The 17065-nt window shown below is 40.6% G+C and overlaps 1 protein-coding gene across 1 annotated transcript in view; it reads right to left on the bottom strand.

Annotated features, from left to right (window-relative positions):
* Window positions 1–17065, bottom strand: part of Sh3kbp1 (SH3 domain containing kinase binding protein 1) — a 332949-nt gene that overhangs the window by 88972 nt on the left and 226912 nt on the right. Inside the window, exon 8 of the mRNA XM_026405448.2 lies at window positions 5993–6087. Coding sequence (XP_026261233.2) covers window positions 5993–6087 — 95 coding nt within the window. The remainder of the gene's footprint in view (window positions 1–5992; window positions 6088–17065) is intronic.

The following is a 17065-nucleotide window of genomic DNA, read 5'->3' as shown; positions in this document are numbered from 1 at the left end:
TTTTGTTCTACAAGTAATAATGATAATGTCACTGATTTAGAAAGGAAACTCCACCAACAGTTGCCCTGGATATCCAGCAACAACAGGCAAGTCTCAAAGAGTGGATAACAGTCACCTCTGGGAGTGACTGAGCCCCATCTACTACAAATATCCAATGTCCTGCCCAGCTCTCAAGTCCCACAAGCACTCAAACAAGGAGTCAGGAGACCTCTGTCCTGGCTCTGCCACAGACTTGCTGGGAGTCCCTTGAGAGAGCTGCTTCCATGCTCTGGCTCTCTTGTTGCTCCTTTGTGATCTGGAGACAACGTTCATGGTCCCATGTGAACCCCCCAGCACTGTTGTGAGGAAAAGGCAAGATGCTAAGCTCCTGAGATACTTGTGAAGAGAAAATGATGATGCCAAAGGACCTGGGCTGTGTTGACAGCACCCAGAATCCTACACTGGGAAGATCTAGTTAGTATTCAGCTAAATACTTTCAGCCATTATCTGGGAAAGGAGGGAGGAAAACATGTTGAGGTAGAGATGAAAGAAGCTGGGTGAGTTTTACCATTCAGTTATACTCTGCCCCCACAGCAGAGTAACTAACTCCAAATATTTGGAACTGGGAAAAGACAAACCTCTCAGTTTGCAGTTTTTGTTTTCCCACTGCATTCCAAGCATCCAGCATAAACTCCTAGCACACCATAAACCCCTTTTAGCAAATCAGTGAATGAATGAATGAATGAATGAATGCACAAACATTGACAGGGGAAGAAAACAGGGTACAAATTAAAATTGCTGCCAATAATCCCCAGTGTAGAATAGGTCCAATCCCCAGTGTAGGTACAAAGAAAAATGACTATTAGAGGTGTTGCTAACTATCTTTAGTAACTCTCTGGGTCCCACTCCTTCCTTAGGGTGTATCTATTGTTTCCCTTTCATGAACACTGGTGGTAGATTATGTCATCTCAATCCCCTCCCTTCCATCTCCATCACTCCATGATTTTAGTCAATACTATAATCTTTCTAAGCATGGATCCTGATGTTATCAAACAAGCGTGTAACAAGGAAGGCAGGGGTAGTGCATATTTTTAAGGATCAAAGACACAGCTAACCAAGGAAGATAATTTTATAAGCAAGACCTAAAGATTTTTGTTTACAAAGGGGCCAATAGGAATCCCTTCCTCCTGGTTAGAAAGGACCATAAACAAAGGTCCAATGCTCTGAGGCTGGGAGGCTGTTGACCAAGAGAAGGTATACTGCCTCTCCACATCTGGGCTCATTCTGTCCCAAGTGGCAAGGGTCCCATTCAGTACAGCCTCTAAGGGCTGACAGTCTTAGAGCTAAGCCTTGACCTGGCTCCCACCAAGCAGCCCTCTGTCCTCCTCCAGGGATCTTCTCTATTTTGAATCCAGACCCAGAGGCTTCTGAACTTTCCCAAACATCCTCTGAGCACAAATCAGGAAGGCAGGGATGGGGGCGGCAGGAACACAGACGCAGGAGCTATTTTTGAGTGACTGGAAATAAAACCTAAACACAGGTGTGTTCTGCACAAGTGGGAAATGTTCCCAAATCCACAAGAATTCTTTATAAATAAACTAAAAAACAAATCATTCAGCTTGCCACATCTCAGTTTCCAGGGACACACACAAATAGTTTAGGTCTTTGCACATTATTTCAGGAACCATAGAGGGCTTATAGACTCCCACTAAAGGTGTCTGACTCATTTTCTAGAAAGCCACAAGAACTGACAATCTAGGGCTAAAAATGAGGGCAACTCCAGCTCTGTGACTCCTGCCACAGCATGGAAAAGCAGGGCAAAGGGAAACCCACCCCAACTGACTACAAAAGGCAGTATCAGCAGAATTCAAGGCCAATGGAGAATCTCATAGCAAATGCAATTGAATTTAGAGAACAGCAATTCAGGTCTTTTACCTCAAAACTCAAACATACAACACATACGCATATCAAAACGCACATTAAGCCGGGCACGCTGGTGTATGACTGTAACACCAGTTACTTGGGAGGCTGAGGCAGGAGGATCACAAGTTGCAGGACAGCCTCAGAAATTTAGTGAGACCCTGTCTTAAAATAAAAAATAAAATGGTCTGGAGATGTAGCCCAGTGGCAGAGCACCCCTGGGTTGAATCCTGAGTAGCCCAAAAATGCATATTAAACAAAGCAGGGTGAATATATTTATAATAGTAAATAATCATCTAAATTGACTTCTGGGTGACTCCTGAATTTAGAGGAAGAAGTAAGTATTTTCTAGAATGTCACCAGGGTTATAGGCTCAGACTCCATTTTTACAGCTTTCAGCAAGCTAAATATTTAGGGCATGTTTTCCTTCCAAATTCTTGCTAAAATTGTACCCACTGTGAATTCTTAATTATTTTAAGTGGATTTCTTCTCTCTCTCTCTCTCCCCCCTCCCTCTACCATTTTTACCCACTTAATGTCATAGTCCAGCCCTAACAGCTAAGCCCAGACACAAGAGCCCTTGATTCCCATCTCTGAAGTCCAAGAAATAGCAGTTGAAGTTGAATTAACAATTCTTAGGCTTATGGGTACCACTGGCAGAATCCTTCCTGCAAGAGGTGTTTTGTACATAGTGTCTTAGTAATTCCCTTCAGCAGCCCTGTGAGGTCAGCTCTGTGGCCTTTACACTATGGCTGAGGACACTGAGGCTCAGAGGGGTTAAGTTTCATGCCCTAAAACACACAGCCCGGAACTATGGAGCTGAGATTCAAATCCTGGTTTCTCTGAGCTGGTAGCCTACATGACTTGTATCTTAACATGCTGTTTCTGACAAACTAGAATGCTAAGTCAAGGATGGCAGGAATTTTATGGGAATAAAAATAAAACCTGCACCAGTACAGGACAACAAGAGACCCTATTTCCCAGAAGATCATATGAAATAATAATAAAAACATAATGTTAGAGCACTAGGAATTTTTGTTAAATAAGCTCAAAATGGGCTCAAGTACATGAGTGAAGACTGGCTGTTATTAGCTCTCAAAGAGACAGTTCAGCGGGTAGGCAGAGGACAGCCCAAGAAGCAGGAACACATATGCTTTTTAGGATCAGATTTCTGAGGACACAAGAGCAGGATGGGGACACAGGAGGTTCCTGCAGAACAGTCACAAGGACCAAGGCCAGAAAGGGACTGTGGCAGAATGCCTGAGGAAAGGAGTGTCAGCAATCATTGTCTTGATTTTTCCAAAAAGGAAGGAGAAACTACCCAAGATTGGTTGGTGCACAGAGGTCATGTGAGCACAGCATTGTTATGGGATGACAAGAAGAAGGGGCTGAGGTGCTACAGATGAGGCAGATGGAGCATGAATGGAGTTGGAAAAAGCATCCTTTACCACCCCAGGGCTTTCCTCTGGACCAGGCACAGAGAAGGAGGCTGGACCACTGCTTATTGGGCCCACAGGCCTGGGCTGTGTCTACATGGACAGGAAGGGGCAGGGATACCGGTAAACAGCTTGGGGGAGGGGGCAGTGTATAACCAGGGGACCAAGTGTCAAAACAATACATGCACTCTAGGATCAGTGTGTAAGTCAGGTTGAGGGACTAAGTGTACACAGGAGATGACAGCAGCACATTTTGCAAATGTAGTATCAAACTCCTTCTGAATACATTAAATAAAATCAATGAAAGCAGAGAAATGGGATGCAACAACCCTCTGGATACTCTTGAAAGCAGCCTGCTACTCTGGCCTATTCATGTTTCCCTACTGGGTGACTTAGACTGGTAGATGTTCCCCGCAAGGTCTTCGGAAAAATCAGATTCCTTTTATCAGACTAGATCTTTATTTTTTAAATATTTATTTTTTGTTGTAGTTGGACACAGTACCTTTATTTTATTCATATATTTTTATGTGGTGCTGAGGATCGAACCCAGGGCCTCGCATGTGCTAGGCAAGCGCTCTACCGCTGAGCCACGACCCCAGCCCTCAGACTGGATCTTAAACTATGAGGTTAAGGACAAAATCATCAAGATGAATATGTTCTTGTTGGGTGTGGTGATGCATACCTGTAATCCCAATAGCTCTGGAGGCTGAGGCATGAGGATCACAAGTTTAAATCCAGCCTTAGCCACTTTGAGAGGCCCTAACCAACTTAGTGAGACCCTCTCTCTAAATAAACTACAGAAAAGGGCTAGGAATGTTGCTCAGTGGTTAAGTGCCCTAGGTTCAATCCCTGGTACAAAAAAAAAAAAAAAAAAAAAAAAAAGATGAATATGTTCTCATCATGACATGGACTCAAATGGCAAGGAAGGACTGGGTTATGATGTGTTAAGATAGAAATCAACATGTTCAGGTAAGAGATTAACCATGGTGTTTTTTTCTTTTCTCAAACCCTATTAAATTTTATGGGCACAACAGATTTAAAATTAAAAAGAAGAATAAAAAAGAGCAGACTGGGTTGGGCATGGTGGCACATGTCTGTAATCCCAGCAGTTTGGAAGGCTGAGACAGGAGGATTTTGAGTTCATAGCCAGACTCAGCACTTAGTGAGGCCCTGTCTCTAAATAAAGTATAAAAAAGAGCTGGGATGTAGCTCAGTGGATAAGCACCTCTGGGTTCAATCCCCAGTACCAAGAAAAAAAGGGGGGGCTATCCCCTCCTCTAAAAAATAGGGCAATGAGCCCCACCTGCCTTCAAAAAATGGCATCTATTTAATTCTCTGGTTGCTTTATCATTATAGGGGGGGAACACTCCATCCCTTTCCCTGTATTACTAAAATCAATTATTGGTGCTAATTATTAAAGCATTTGTATTATGCTTCATGCCTGTTTAACAACTTCCTTATCCTGTTTGTTTGGTTACAGGTCTGATTAAAAATAGGAATGCATAATGCATAAGAGAGCAGCCCAAAGGAGGCCAGCAGAAGGATGAGGGGAGGGGTGGTTAAAAAAAAAAAAAAAAAGGAAGAACCATTCCTGCTTCATTTGCAGAAAGGAACTAACAGCAAGGCAAGCATCTTCCCCTCCTCTCATTTCCTCCTGCCACATTCAACACCCACAGAACTATACTGAAATAACTTAAGAGGTAGAATATTTCACAGGTAAAAAGATGGACGAGTTTTTAGGTAATCTGCAAAATGGAATAATTTTGCTATTCCAGATAGGTGTCTGCAAAGCTCCACTTTGATACTGAGTCCTTGAAAGGACCAGCTCTTCCCCTAAAATACATCTGACCTTTGGCAAGCTACTTAACCTCTGGGATCCTCGATTCCCTCGCATTTTTGGACTAGGCTCTTTAAACACAATCTCCAAAGCTATTTCCTAGAAGTAGCTGACCTTAATCATAAAGGCAAATCCCACTGACCATCATAAAAACTCTGTACATCAGAGAAAAGACCAAAGAGTTCTAGGAATCACTTGAATAATATGACTCAACTAGCGACTTGGTGAGGAGTGCTGCATGAATGCAGAAATGGTATGTGGTCAAGACCCAGCAAACCGCATGGCTTCACTCGGATTTTATAGCTCTCCTGGTGTTTACAGGGCTCTGGCTGTAATGATAATAAAATTGTCCAACCTTCTTAGTCCAAACAAGACAAGCAAAATTCTCTCAGGCACTTTACCTGTCTTTGATCTGTAGAGCAAACATTCTTTAAGTGTTTTCTGCCTGTGAGGCATGACCAGTCTTTTTAAAGCCCCTCTTGGGTCCTTCATGACACAGAGCTTTGCAGCCCAGCTGCTGTAGAGGGCAAAACCTATAGCCAAGCAGGCTGCTTCCTGAACTATTCCTTCTGGGACAGACTTTTTCTACAGGGCCGTGCAAATCTACAACTGGTCCTAAGGCAAACAGAAACCTATTCTATTCTCAAGTTCATTCATTCACCTAGACTTAATCTGATCAAAGGAAAAAATACAAATTCTTTCTCCCAAGGTCAGGATCATGAAAACTAGGAGCTTCAAAGGCTAAAGCAAAACTTTGTATTATTCCATGGACACACCAAAACACTCCACAGTTTAGAAGGCAAGAGAGAACCTTCATTTACCTTATTGATGAGAGTTACTATATCTCCTTCTTTGATTGTCAATTCATCGTCATTCTGTGCCTCATATGGAAATATTACTTTGCAGTAATCTTTGCCTGTAAGAAGAAAAGAAAACACAACCTTTAAGGTGTTTTATCTAATGAGCTGCCCCAGGAGAAGGGGCTCTCTGTCACATTAACATCAGAGAAAGGCACACTTAATAGGTAGGCCATTACAACTGCATAAAGCTAGCGCCACCCTAAGAAAATTCCCGAAGAGTGTTCATTGTAGGCTTCATATTTATTGTCTGCATTCTTCCCCTCACAAATTGTGAACTGCCACTGGCTACTTTGCAGGAAGAAAGCAAAAAGTCATTCTTGGTTTCAGGAAAACAGATGTGTACCATTTTTTAAACTCTTTAGGTGCATGCATAAGCACACATCTACAGAGAGCAAAAAGCTTACATGTTGTCCTATTGCCTTCTTTCACACATTACAAAATCAGAAAAAGGATATTTATATATTATATAAAGCCAACATGGTACATAGAACAATGAAAAATTACATCATTATGGTATGTCTTAAGAGATAAATGTTGATATATTTGTGTGTGTATGTGTGTCAACCACAACAGCCAATGAATGCTGACAGAATATTCTTTATGCATATATGTGTGGGAAGGGATGAACCTGTTCCAATACATCCCATGGTCTCTATGTGGGAACCTGCTTATTCACTGATGGGACTGTTGATTAGCCAGGAAATACATAATCCTCAAAGAGGGAAAAATACTAAGGCCACTCAAAATCAATTCAAGTATGTCCTGAATTATATGCTTTTGGAAATTTGTCTGACATCATATCATACCTGAAAGCACTGGTAAAGACAATGAAAACACGTGTAGGGGATTTGAGAAGTGAAGACTTAGAAAACTCAGCTTTTATGACTTAGGACAAGAGGTAGAAAGAAAAATTCAAGAACTAGTATCTACTAGAACAGGCATTTATTCTTCTTGACCAGAGTCAATAAGTCTAATGGCTTTGAATATCCTTAGATATTTCCCAAGGCTTAGGCCAGTTCCTGCAGACAGATAATAACCTAAAGCTATATACATAAGTATCAATTATACTGTCCCTTTTATACTTTATGTCACTGAAATGCAGTTCTTTATTTTGGTGAACATCTCATCAATCAAAGATAATGATACATAAAATAAACGCAATTTAAAATCCATAATACAGACACACTGTGATCTATGGTTGAGATATGACAAAGAGGGAGAGGAAAAAGGAAGGGAAAGGAGAGACAGAGGGCGAGGGGAAGAGAGAGGAAAAGGGAAGGGAGAGGAAAAGGGAAGGGAGAAGGAGAAGGGATCACTTAGTTCTTTGCAGATATCTTTAAGCCACTGCACAGAAAACAAAGACATCAGTCATATCCCCTATCCTCATGTTGAAAACCCTGGACTTAAGATGGCTTTTGCTCATTAACCTGTATTGAGGGACACTAATTCTAAATCCCATCAAGACCATTTTCCTAAACCCACATAGTTACAAATGTTCCATCTCTTTTTGATTAGGAGTAGCAAAAGCTTCCCTTATCTGAATTGGTCAAATGTTCTTTTCCTATTGACTGTGCTTGTGAAATATGACTACCTGACCTCAAAACTTAAAACAACACAAACACATACAGTATTACTAAAGAACTGCCCTGCAGGGTCCTTGCTTTAACAGTAATTCTTTGGATGGAAATCAGGGGACATTTCACAAAGAATTATCAGATGCCCATGGACAACAAAGAAAGAAGGGACAGGTCATACTTTATTCCTTTCAGTCAAAAAAGTTTAAAGTATGATAGACTGCTGTTGGTTGACTTCCCAGCAGCCATTAGCAGCCCACTTCCTGGTTCACAGAAGCCTAATTCATTCAGGCATTATATTCTGGAATGGAGAAGCCTTCCACAGCTCTAGGGAAGAGTAAAATCTGTCCAGGCAAGTAATTTTAACCTCACTCGCCTTTCTTGGTGATTGATCTAGGGTTAGACATGTGATCTACTTACAGCCAATGAAATGTGAGAGATACTCTGCTTGGGGTGGGGCGATTAGATTTTGTTTCCTGGTTAAAAGAGAGAAAAAAGACTTGGAAATAGCTGCCCCTGCCTTTTTGCTTTAAACATTGTTTTATCTTTGTTGGAAGGCAGGGCAATGTTTGCTCTGTTGCAATCATGCTTCAATTGTGAGAAGAAAGCCAAGAATTTGACACTGAGCTCTGACACTGCTGAGATGTCTTTCAAATGCACCAGCTTCAGGGGACCTGTCTCTGGATCTCTTGTTAGAGGACTTAATAAACTGATTGTTGCTGGGTTGTGGCTCAGTGGTAGAGTGCTCGCCTAGCACATGGCTAGCACATGCGAGGTGCTGGGTTCGATCCTCAGCACCACATAAAAATAAGTAAATAAAATAAAGATATTGTGTCCAACTACAACTAACAAAAATAAATAAACTGATTGTTTACCACAACTTTGGGGTTGGGTAGGTATTCACTATTCAAAGCAGAAGGCACCCTGACATGAAGAAACTCCATAGAAGAGGAGAGAAATTTCCAGTTCACACTTTCAAAATACTTGGCATTATATTATATATAAGGCTCTTCCTATGTATCTCTGTCATCCTTTTCCTATGTTTTGGTGCCTATGAGGATCGATAAATGGCTGTGGAATTAACTGGTAGTAACAGTGGGAAAATACTGCCAAGAAAGTGCTAACATGCTTTTAAAATGTTTCACAGGGCCATTTTGCTTTATGCTTACAGTTTCCCTATAAGCTAAGAAGGGTAGGTGTCTCCTGCTTTACTGAAAAACAGTTTTAATGAAGGACAATTTAAATGCCATAAAATGCATCCATTTTAACTACACAGTTTGGTGTGTTTTGAAATATTTATGCAGTTGTGTGACCATCACCATATTGTAGTTTGGAACACTTCTACCCCACAGCTATGTTGTTTTGTGTGAGAGACATTAGACAGAGAATTATCTAGAAAGTTTCATCTTTAGATAAAAGGAGGAGATAGTACTGCTAGTGGCTACTGCCTACTACCTACTACCACTCTCCATGAAGCAAGTTGCTGCTGCATGTCTTGCCCCTGTTTGCATCCCTAGAACCCCACAGAACTCTCATTTCTTGATTCTCAAATGATTCCTATAAAGTAGTAGAACATTTGAGGGGCAGAAAGTAGAAGAAGAGGCCAGGAATTAGGACACTCAGGACTGGGTTCCATCCCCACGGACTTTCTGGAACACATGACCCATGCAATCATACATTGTCCTCAGGTATAAAATCAGGGATCAGCCACAGAGGGACAAGAGGAGGGTTTGGTCAATTTTAGCAGAACACTTTTAGCACATCAAATCTCCCTCCAGACCTCAAATATTAATCAACTAATAAAGAGCTGCTCTGATTAGTTCTTTATAGCTGAACCATAAAGAAGAATGAAATTATGTTACATGCAAGAAAACAGATGGAATTTGAGAACATTATGTTAAGTGAAATAAGTTAAACTTAGAAAGTCAAGGGTTGTATGTTTTCTCTTACATTTGAAAGCTAGAGAGGAAAAAGGAAAAGAAGGGTGGTGGGGGAATCTCATGAAAACCCAAGGGAGAGCAATAGAATAGAGGAAAGGGACCAGAGGGAGGGAAGAAGGGAAGGAAAGGAGAAGTACTGGGGAATAATATTGGTCAAATCATATTGTTATCTTGTGTACATGAATGAAAATGTAACAACAAATCCCACCATTATGTACAACTATAATATACCAATAAAAATATGGGAAAAAAGAGAGTAGGACTGTACCATCTCCCACTCAGGTCCCCCAAAGCATGTCAATGATGCTCTGGGGGCTCCAACAAGCACACTGGGCAATAACTAAGTTCCTCATACAATTTATCAAAAATAAATGTAAACATGAAAGTTTATTAACTCCAATATTGTGATTGTAGTTTCATAATATGTGTTTCCTATTTCAATTCAAATATTTACTGAACCACCACCAAGAAGATACTGTGAGCTCTTGAGCCTGTGATATATGAGTAAGCCCTGCCACTCCCTCCTGTCCTTGCATGGAATTGACAATTTAATGCCTAGAGAAAAGTAAGGGAAGGGGAGTGACAAAAAGAGATGAACACATACATAAACTGATTATGATGTTATATTGTTGTGTTTCAGAGAAAGGCAAGATTACATGCAGGACAGAGTTCACAAAAGAGGAAGCATTTGGTATATCTTAAGAATACAATCCCAAATCAATTTTGGATGTGGAAAGATCATAATAAAGATCATGAATAGGGGCCAGAAATGGAGAAGGTAATGAAATTAATTTTTGGAGGCAGGAATTTTCCATCTATTCATCAATTTGGTGGATTTAATTAGCCTTGGATCAAACAGGAATGAATACATAGGCACACATAAAGAAAAAAGGCACAATTTATCCAGTGACTGAGCCGATTGTCTCTTTTTTTTCCTTAGGAAGATTTTAAAATACTAATGAATTAACATAAGACTGAAATCCTGAATTAGTTCTATAGCTTTTTTTTTTTTTTTTTTGTCTTAGAGTCCTTTAGAATCTTATAAAAAGCAATGACTATCTCTTTTCAGGAACAAAACACAACAAACCATACAATGAATGGAGAAAATGTATATAATATAAAAAGGTACAAGGATCCTGATGACATTACCTAAGTCTCAGATCAAGAGCCCCTGAACTGATTATCAGCTTTCAAATTTTAAGAAATTTGATCAATTAAAAATCACCAAGAAATTCTGTCATGATTCACACCCTCCCAAATCATTATTTCAAATCTCTAGACTTAGAAATTTACATGATATTATAAAGATGGTTGAAGGAATTGAACTCACATGCCCATATCACATAATTCCTTTTAAGTGATTTTATGATCTAGTCAATAAAAAGTTCAACAAGAAAAAAAAATCCCTCAGCTTAAACTATAAGCAGAATAAATAATTAACAACTTGAACACACACACAAAGGACCTAACATTAAATCCAGAAGAACTCTCTGAGCTCAGTCAGCTTTGGGATACAAAGATCAAAGTTCCATGTGCCACATTCAGAGTCTAGTAGGAAGCCTTCCAGAGCCATCAGCAATGGTGGAAAGCATCAGGATACACCTGGAAATAGTGTTTTCTTTTTCTTTAGGTCACAAGAACAAGAGTATCAAGTTCAGTGATATTTAATTTCACCAACATCATAATCAGAATTTCTCCCATTCAACTGTTATCTGAGACATTATTACTTTGTAATCCCTTATACAAAACCCCTGGGGACAGAATTTTTCAGGTTTTAGAAAGGAAATACACTGAACATACCATATAACATATAACACCCCCCTACACACACACACACACACACACACACACACACACACCTGGAACTATTAAAGTTCTGCAGCAAATGGATGACTAGTCACCCCAAGCGACCAATAAAAGATGCATGTCAATCAGTCCAGGCAAATTTTTTTTTCACCCAATGAGCACTAAAACCTTTGAATTTCCAGAGCTTTTTGTATTTAGGCATTGCATGTAAGGGCATGGAATTCTATCATGTCCTGGAGAAGATGGAATAAAGTAAATAAGACTAGTATATGGTTGTCAGGGAGCTTATAATCAAGTAGAGGACATGAGGCATGCATATACACAGTTCTCCACAGGACAACATTGAGGAGAGGACACGCATCTAGTTGAAAGCATTCAAGTGTTAGAAGTGGGGAAATAACTTTCAAAATAAAAGAGGATCCCACTTGAGAGGACTAACATGGAAGTGGGCTTTGTACAATGGTCTAGGAAACATCCTAGAAGAGTAAGACCGAGGTGTGCTTCTCAGTCATTCCTGATAAGAATTACGTGGGGCACCTAGTCATTCTATAGCTTCCCAGACCTCTTTCCTGGGGCTCTGAATCTTCAAGTCTAAGGTAGGACCAGGAATCCTTCTAGTAACTCTCTGTGATTCTCATGATCAGGGAATCTTAAAAACAAACAAACAAACAAACTTGGTTTAGGTCTGTGGTTCTCATGTTTGAGTGGGCATTGACACTAGGTGGAGGACTAGCCAAAACAGATAGCTGGGCCCCACCCCCAGGGTTTCTGATTGGGTAGGGCTGGGGTGGGGTCTGGGGATTTGCTGGCTCTGGGAACACACAGTGAAACTCACTGGTCTAGCAATGGATATTAGCCAAGATTCAATGGTAGCAAGGAGCCAAGCAACAGCAAGGACTGGGAGTGTGGTGGTGGTTCTGGGATCAGGTGTGCTACATGCTCAATCTAGATAAGAACTCCAAATATGGGTCATATTCTAAGAACCTGGGCTAGTGGGAGGGGAATGAAATATATACTAGGCTTGCCATCTACTCAATAGATATCTGAGTATCCACTGTGAATCATATGGTAATGATGCCGCAGTGCCCTAATGGAGCTTAGGGCAGAATACACTAGCAATTTAAAACTGGCTCTACTACAGTGTGAATGTGTCCCCCAAAGCTCATGTGTTAGAACTTGACTCCCCAATGCCATTGTGTTGGGAGGTGGGGCCTGAAGGGAAGTGTTAAGTCATGAAGACTCCACCCTCAAGAATGGATAATGCTGACCATAAAAGGGCTTGAGGCTGTGAGTTCAATATCTTGTTCTCTCCTGCCCATGTGATGTCTTCCACTACATCAGAACACAGCAGGAACTGTTTGTTCATAATGATTTCAAGGCTGATAGTTTCTGTTAGCACCAGATCAGGGCCCAGTGTGTACATTTTTTTTGACACCAGGTAATGTTAGTTTTCTGGCTGATACAGGGTGGGTAAGCAAATATTGGGCAGATGGCATGTTGAGATGTAGCTCCTGGATCTTGGATATCCCAACTTCCAGAACCATGAACCAAAGAGATTTCTATCAGTTATAAATTGCTCAGTCTATGGTATTCTGTTATAATAGCACAGAATGGACTGAGACATGCTCCCAAGGGACTTTGGTGATACCTTGAGACATTTTTGGTTGTTAAAACTAGGGCTAGGAGTACTACTGGCATCTACTGGATACAGGCTAGGGATGCTGCTAAAAGTTCTGTGATGCATGCAAGACAGTTTCCACAACAGAGAATGGTCCAGTCCAAATGTCAATAGTGGCCTGGTCTACATTTAAACTTGGGGAAATAAAGCCCAATGTAGACTTCACTGTGTATGTCAACTCTAACTCAGCACCTTTCTTTATGAAGTTGACTGTAAACCCCAAGTCACAGCAACCACCTTTGGTCTCAAACACTGCTGGAAAATTGGCTTTCCTATTACTTTCCAGGTATTAACTATAATACATTTTACTCTCTTGTAAAAGGAGAAGGCTTCTTTTTATTTTTTAAGAAGAAATGAAAATCTGAGAAACAAAACCATCCTGTTCTCTACTATAGAACAGAGGTCAGATCACCTCTCCTCTCAGGGGCAGTTTCTTCTGCTCAGATGAGAAGCTTGGAGATTCTGGGAGAAAGGCTATCCACCAAGAAAACACAAAATCTTCTCCAAGAGAACTGTATTTGAAATGCAGATCTTAAGCAATATGGGTAGGACAGGTACTCTCACAGGATGGCCCTCATTATCATCCAGATAGCAAGGTCTGTGTTGGGGACACTTGATGAAAGGTATTTCCTAAGAAGAGGAGGGATTCCTGGGACCTCGAACTCTAGGGCTTTTGTACACATCAGGTGTGTAGGAAACATGTTTCATACTGAATGTGACCCCAAGCCCAAGAATGAGTGAGCTTTGGGGTAGATAAGTGGGCAGAAAGATCCAGCATGGAAAAAAGGGTCCAAGGCTTCCCAACAGTAGAGAGTTGGCCCTTTTTTTCTCCTGTTTCAACATGTAGTGAGAAAGCAACAATCAGCTCAGACCAAGAGAGTAATAATGTGCCCATCATTCATCAGGCAGGGGTTAAGAGACCAATGCTGCTGCAGAACAGGCAACAGTCTCTCCCAAGCATGTGCTACAGGTATAAAGTGTAACCACCCTCATTTTTGAGCAACTATTGTTTTCTTATTCCCCCAAGAAAATTTTTCCCCTAAAACCACAGACTATCAGAAACCTGCTTTTAAAAACTGTTTCAGTAAGAATGAAACATTCCAATTTTGCTTTAAGGAACTAAGTGACTTTGATCCAAAGAAGCAACCTGTCTACCACCACAAGTGCAGAGCCTTAGTATAAGGGTTTCTGGATACAGCATTGCACCTCAAGCTTCACTCCATAACTGCTGAAGAAATAGGACCTGGGTCCACCTTCCAGTCTAGAGGGATGCTGACTATGTTGCCACAGAGCCCTGTTTTGTTTGTACCTATAAAAACACAGCTTCATTTACATTTCACTAAATTCACTAAAAAAAATTTTTTTTCTTTGTACTCAGGGTCTCCTCCAAGGTGTACTCTCAGTACTTTAAACAAGTTTGTTTTTTTTTTTAAAGATAGGATCTCACTAAGTTGTCAAAGCTAAACTGGAACTTGCAATCATTCTGCTTCAGCCTCCTGAGTCACTGGGGTTATAGGCATACACCACCACACTGGCTTTTTTTTCTCTTTTGTTTAATGTGATAGACACTGGCCCTCTGTTGTGCAGTCTCCTTCACTGCAATGAGCCAATCAACTTCACTTTGACTACATCAGACTACAGGTTAGTTCCTGGTAGTCTGAGGCTAATTGGGTGAAAGCAGTGGCAAGAAAGAGTAAAGGGTCTGTCAGTCCCAAGGAACACTGATAATCTCTGCTAACTACTCAGAAGATGGGTCTTAATAAACATATGTATCCTTTTCCTACTGGTGACTACATGGTTAGGAAAGGGGCCCATGGCTATTAGCTTTTAAAAGACCCTGTGTTCAATTCAAAGCCCAGTAAGTCCTAAGTCATTCATAACTTTCCATTTGCTCAACCACCATTTATTATATGCCCACTGAGCCCCTGGCACTTCTCTAGGGTATATGGTAAGGGATATCCATGGTAAGGGATATACATCTTTGATCTAGAGGGACCAATGATTTAACGATAGGAGCAAGGCACCATGTGTCATCATCATGGTGGACAACTCTTAAGAAGCAAATCGATGAACAGGGTGATCATACAGGTGGTACAAATGTGCAGTTATAAAGTGAGTGAGGTTGGGCAGGGAAAACCTGGCTTCTGTCCCACCAGCCATCATTTATTCAGAAGCCAGATCTGCCTTTGTACAAATTCTGTCAAGGACTTTTATTTTTCAAACCCACCTGATAAACTGGTCTTCTGAATCTATAAGACTAAACCATTAGTTCAGAAAGATGTTGAACTGCCCTTTTGGGGGGCTATTTTTCCTATCCAGGGGGGGTACAAATCTACATCAATTGTAATAAAAAAAAAGAGAAAGAAAGTCCAGATGTGATGAGCTGGAGGCACCTCAGGGCACTTCATTATGAATATTTAGACAGTTTTTCCTCTTGTTATGAAAATTATAGCAATCTGTTCCCAAGCAAGAGCTTCCCATGAATTTCAATGCCATAAAAGCTTTTTGTTTGTGGGAGGGGGATGGGGATAATGCTAGTTGTTTAAATCCTGATCAGCTGAGTTTCACCTTCACTCAGAAAATATTCACATGAACATTTTTTGAGTCATTATAACTCAGAATTCTGATGTGAGCTCGTAGTTGAGCATGCTAAGACAGCTGTATGGGAAGAAGCTGCCCTCCTCTGCGCTGCAGGGCAAGTTTCATCAGAAGTTTGTCTTCAGAGCAGAAGGAAGAAGGAAGAAGAGTGCTCGGGTGGCAAGCTCAGAGTTGTTTCTAATAACTAGTCAGTACTCTGCACCTTCCACCTGAACAGAAATGTGGCCTCAAAATGCAAAAGCAGGGAAATGATCCAAATGAAGGGGGATTTTTAGTAGACTAGGGAGCCACTAAATGGAAATCATGGAAGAATAATTACTGTAGAATTTGCTCTTGGCAATGAAAGCCAGAGGTAGTGTGTGCAGGGTAAGATTAAACTACAAAATTCATGCCCTGAAATCCATAAATAATGTCCATCAGTAAACATCCCTCAAGGCTTTGCTGACAGTGATAATCATCCTTTCTTACCACTACTCAGTTACAGTCATATTAACATGTATGCGTAGGACATCTTCCCATATTCTCAAATTGTTCACATCTTCCTTTTGTCTCTCCCATCTGGCTGTTCAACACTTTGAATATGAAAACTTTCACGGTGAGTCCTAAAGCTTTTAAAATTGGGTCAGAGGATTAAGATGTGGGGGGAAAAAATCTGAGGGGTCTTCTCAAGTACAACCCCTGATTTCATAGACAATGTAGACAATAAAGAGGAAGGCCTGAGAAATCAAATTATTTCTCCAAAGAAAATCACACCACTAGCTAATAACAATGGAACTGTCTTAGGACTCTAAGACAAAACACTCCACCCTGCCTCTGTAAATCTATTCCTCATTAGTAATCCATTCCCCTGCCATGACGCTTCTAGAGAGCTGGGTACATGGAGATAGTTAATAGATACTTGTAGGAACAAATAAGATGTGGTGGGTTAGAACCAGGAAACCCATCTTAGGTCACAGAATTACTATAAAACTACCCTTTCCAACATGGTCACCAATAGGCACATGTGGCTATTGAGCACTTGAAATGTGGTTACTCCAAACTGAGATATGCAACACCTATAAAACACATAAGGTATTATAAAGATATCACATGAACAATGAGGGTACTTCATTTAATAATTTTATATAAATTAATGTTGAAATGATACTAGTTAGATATATTGAATTAAATAAAACATATTAAATTCAGTTCAGCTGTTTCTTTTCTTTTTAATGTGGCCACTAGAAAAATTTAAATTATAAATATGGCTATTGGCTAGCACTGTTCCAAAACACGGCTAATACCCTCTATCCACTCACTTAATCTTTCCAAAAAGACTTGAGCCTCTTGCCTGCAGACATTCCAGAAGTATCTAGAATTATTTAAGCAGAAACGTGTTGAGGAGGCTGGTGGGAGGATAAGGTTGGGTAGTTCTGGCTAAGTGGTTAGACTAAAAGGG

The sequence above is a fragment of the Urocitellus parryii genome, chromosome X (genome assembly GCF_045843805.1).
Source record: "Urocitellus parryii isolate mUroPar1 chromosome X, mUroPar1.hap1, whole genome shotgun sequence".
NCBI lineage: Eukaryota > Metazoa > Chordata > Mammalia > Rodentia > Sciuridae > Urocitellus > Urocitellus parryii.
The sequence above is the reverse complement of the archived record's forward strand: the minus strand, read 5'-3'. Positions and strand labels throughout refer to the sequence as shown.